This window comes from Salmo trutta, chromosome 14, assembly GCF_901001165.1.
Source record: "Salmo trutta chromosome 14, fSalTru1.1, whole genome shotgun sequence".
Classification (NCBI taxonomy): Eukaryota; Metazoa; Chordata; class Actinopteri; order Salmoniformes; family Salmonidae; genus Salmo; species Salmo trutta.
In genome coordinates, this window is record NC_042970.1 from 81605222 (window position 1) to 81609830 (window position 4609).

Sequence of the window (4609 nt, forward strand, 5' to 3'; positions counted from 1 at the left end):
ACAAAAAACGCACGAAATCTGCTGAAATACATTATGTACATGCACGAATTGAATATGAGATTGTGTTGTCAAATTGGCCTGAACCGGTTTTGATTGACCATTTACAATTTATTTACATTAAATGTATAGAATAATAGCAAACCACTCAAGTCAATTGGACACATCAATTCACGGGAGACTTCCAGGGTTGGGTCACTAACCTTGATTTACAGAAAAGTGATGATGAACGGCCCATCTCAGGGTCCTAGACTCATATGGTGATTGGGGCCTAGACAACAATGGTTTGATGACTGTCTATCTGTGGAGCATTCTAGAAGGACTGGGCTGATCCAGAAAGCTGGTTGTGTGTCTTGTACTGCCCTACTTAGTTTGTTCATTTGGGAGTTTAAAAAGATGGCCTATTGACAAGATTGAAACGTGTCTGTTTCCTTACATCAGTGTTTCCCAACTCCAGTCCCCCAACAGTACATATTGTTGTTGTAGCCCCGGACAAACTCACCTGATTCAACTCAATGAGGGCTTGATGATTAGCTGACAAGTAGAATCAGGTGTACTAAGTATTTTATAAAACACAATGGAAACAGAAAGTATTATAAAACATACAATGGAAACTATATAAACAGCCATCCTACTGAAATGACCAGTCCAGTCAGGGAAGGGGACGACTGGAGCCCCTCTGCCCCCACATACTTGAGTAAAAGTAGACACCTTAATATAAAATGACTCAAGTATAAGTGAATGTCACCCAGTAAAATACTACTTGAGTAAAAGTCTAAAAGTAAATGGTTTAAAATATACTTCAGTTTCTAAAGTAAATGTAATTTATAAAATATACTTATGTATGAAAAGTAAAAAGTAAAGCAAACCAGATGGACCTTTTTGTTGTTCTTTATTAATTCACAGATAACCAGATAACACTCCAACACTCAGACATCATTTACAAACGAAGCATGTGTTTAGTGAGTCTGCCAGATCAGATACAGTAGGGATGTTCTCTTGATGTGTGTGTGAATTAAACTATTGTCGTGTCCTGGTAAGCATTCAAAATGTAAACAATAGTTTTGCGTATCAGGGAAAATGTACGGAGTAAAAAGTACATCATTTCTTTAGGAACGTAGTGAAGTAAAAGTAAAAACCTTCATTTAATTAAGAATAAATTCGTTTTTACAATGACGGCCAAACCCGGGACAATTGTGCGATACCCTATGGGACTCCCAATCACGGCCGGTTGAGAGACAGCCTGGATTCGAACCACGGTGTCTGTAGTGACACCTCAAGCACGGAGATGCAGTGCCTTAGACCGCTGCGCCACTCGGAAGCCCAAGTAAAGTACAGATCCTCCAAAAACTACTTAAGTAGTACTTTCAAGTATTTCACCAAAGTACTTTACACCACTGGACATGACATAGACAGAGCTGTAGGTGGTTTCGACCAGGGGACAATGGTGCTTGGTGGCGGCTTGGGCCCCGGTGACCCCGCAGAGAGGGCAGACATACAGCCGCAGGTACAGGCACATCATGTCCCCATCCTGGTCCTTGAGGCTGTGGGACGAATACACAGACTCAGACTGCCCGTTGTATTTGCAGAAGCTGCAGAACTTTCGCTCAGGTGATGGCACCTCCTCCGGCGTGTTTCTCCCACTCTGGCCCCGGGTGCCCGCGGGGGATCTGGACGCTGCTGTAGGGGGCTCGGGACCCTCGGTGCTGCTCGGCCATAAAGGAGCGTCTTCATGCAAGAGGACGATTTCGGAATCCAGGGGTTCCATTTCGTGCCATAGTGGTGGTGTCGCCACAGGTGTTATCGGTGACAGCAAGGCTCGCGGCGGGAACTCTTCAAATTCCACCATGGTCGAGCATATCCCGGAGTCATGACCGTCAACGGTTAACGGTTCTGGGGTGAACTTGCCTAACTGCATCTCCCGCACTAGGTCAGCTAGCTTCATGTAGTCACGCCACGGTTGGAAACTCTTGTTTTCGGACTCCATGTAAGGCGGTAGGTCTTGGAGTTGACAAATCATAGCGTTCATACTATCACTTGTATTTTTTATATCCCAACAGACTAGTGTCTGATAACGATCAGAATGTACCAGAATAAAGAACGCTGGGTCTAAACTGACAACTCAACTGAAGGCAAATTTGACAACGTTCACGTTTTAACCTGTCAGTGTTTTGTTAAACAGCCAATCAGATGGCGTTGTGCGGAGTCCGTGGCACGTGACAACAGCCAATCAAATGGTTTCAAACTGACAACTGCTAAATTGGCAATTTTAGAAGATCAACTATTTGGGATAAAATGTTACACCTCAACAGTATTAAAAACTTCAAATATAACTGTTTAATCTATTCTAGGATCTAAATGGATAGGATTTAGATTATAATTCTTAGTTATATGAAGCTGTTTGATAATAGCCAATTGTAATAAGAAAATATCAGTAAAATAACTGCTAAAATTCAAAACTGCTTTTTTTCTTTTTTTAATATTTATTTATTTCACCTTTATTTAACCAGGTAGGCCAGTTGAGAACAAGTTCTCATTTACAACTGCGACCTGGCCAAGATAAAGCAAAGCGGTGCGACACAAACAACAACACAGAGTTACACATGGAATAAACAAACGTACAGTCAATAACACAATAGAAAAAAAGTCTATATACAGTGAACTTCCTTGTTGTTCACTATGCTTCGACGTCCTTGCTGTTCACTACTACCAAAACGATGTTATAACACAATGGAAATGACAAAGAAACAACATCTGAAACAGACAATATTATAAAACACACAATGGAAACGACATAAACAGGCATCCTACTGAAATGACCAGTCCAGGCAGGGACGGGGACGGGAGTTGGGGTAATCGGGGTTTGGAGAGAGCGATGGGGGACGGAGGGGAATACCGGGATTAGAGGAATGGGGAGATGGAGGAATTTAGTTACAGTCAAATAAATACACACGCAACACTCTATACAAAAGTCCTTCTGTTATCATATAAGATCAATGATTACCTCAATCACCAATAATGGTTTTCCCTTGGGGGGGATCAATAAAGTTACGTTGAAATCCATCGAATTGAAGAAAGATGGCAAAGAAGGAAGGATTTAAACAGTTTAGTAACTAAATTACACCCCATTCCCATCCAAAGTATCAACCCAGATTTGAACTGAAAGTGTGTGAAGTTATATGGACACAACGTTATAATAATAATGCAGCTCTATAAATCACATTTTATTGTGTCACATACACATATTTATCAGATGTTATTGCGGGTGTAGAGAAATGCTTGTGTTCCTGGCTCCAACAGTGCAGTAGTATCTAACTATTCACAACAATACACACAAATCTAAAATTAAAATAATGGAATGAAGAAATATATAAATATTAGGACGAGCAATGTCAGAGTGGCATTGACTTAAATACAGTAGAATATAATATAGTATATACATATGAGATGAGTAAAGCAGTATGTAAACATTATTAAAGTGATTATTGTTCCATTATTAAAGTGGCCAGTGATTCCATGTCTGTGTGTACAGTTGAAGTCTGAAGTTTACATACACCTTAGCCAAATACATTTAAACTCAGTTTTTTACAATTCCTGACATTTAATCCTAGTAAAAAATCCTTGTTTTAGGTCAGTTAGGATCACCACTTTATTTTAAGAATGTGAAACGTCAGATTAATTGTAGCGAGAATGATTTTTGTCAGCTTTTATTTCTTTCATCACATTCCCAGCGGGTCAGAAGTTTACATACACTCAATTAGTATTTGGTAGCATTGCCTTTAAATTGTTTAACTTGGGTCAAACGTTTCGGGTAGCCTTCCACAAGCTTGGTGAATTTTGGTGAGTGAATTTTGGCCCATTCCTCATAACAGAGCTGGTGTAACTGAGTCACGTTTGTAGGCCTCCTTGCTCGCACACGCCTTTTCAGTTCTGCCCACAAATTTTCTATGGGATTGAGGTCAGGGCTTTGTGATGGCACTCCAATACCTTGACTTTGTTGTCCTTAAGCCATTTTGCCACAACTTTGGAAGTATGCTTGGGGTCAATGTCCATTTGGAAGACCCGTTTGCGACGAAGCTTTAACTTCCTGACTGATGTCTTGAGATGTTGCTTCAATATATCCAGATAATTTCCCTTCCTCGTGATGCCATCTATTTTGTGAAGTGCACCAGTCCTCCTGCAGCAAAGCACCCCCATAACATGATGCTGCCACCCCCATGCTTCACGGTTGGGATGGTGTTTTTTCGGCTTGCAAGCCTCCCCCTTTTTCCTCCAAACATAACAATGGCCATTATGGCCAAACAGTTCTATTTTTGTTTCATCAGACCAGAGAACATTTCTCCAAAAAGTACGACCTTTGTCCTCATGTGCAGTTGCAAACCGTAGTCTGGCTTTTTTTGTGGCGGTTTTGGAGCAGTGGCTTCTTCCTTGCTGAGCGGTCTTTCAGGTTATGTCGATATACAGTGGGGGAAAAAAGTATTTGATCCCCTGCTGATTTTGTATATTTGCCCAGTTACAAAGAAATGATCAGTCTATAATTTTAATGGTGGGTTTATTTGAACAGTGAGAGACAGAATAACAACAAAAAAATCCAGAAAAACGCATGTCAAAA

General features: G+C 40.7%; 1 protein-coding gene across 1 annotated transcript; it reads right to left on the reverse strand.

The window, feature by feature from the left end:
* Nucleotides 1-1349: 1349 nt before the first annotated feature.
* LOC115207154 (nanos homolog 3-like) lies at nt 1350-2166 on the reverse strand. The gene has a single exon (XM_029774139.1). It carries the CDS (start codon nt 2024-2026, stop codon nt 1352-1354), a length of 675 nt encoding a protein of 224 aa, XP_029629999.1. The 5' UTR covers nt 2027-2166; the 3' UTR covers nt 1350-1351.
* Nucleotides 2167-4609: the final 2443 nt, after the last annotated feature.

Coding starts and splice junctions, on each gene's coding strand:
- LOC115207154 (XM_029774139.1), bottom strand. CDS start 2,026: ATGAACGCTATGATTTGTCAACTCCAAGACCTACCGCCTTACATGGAG.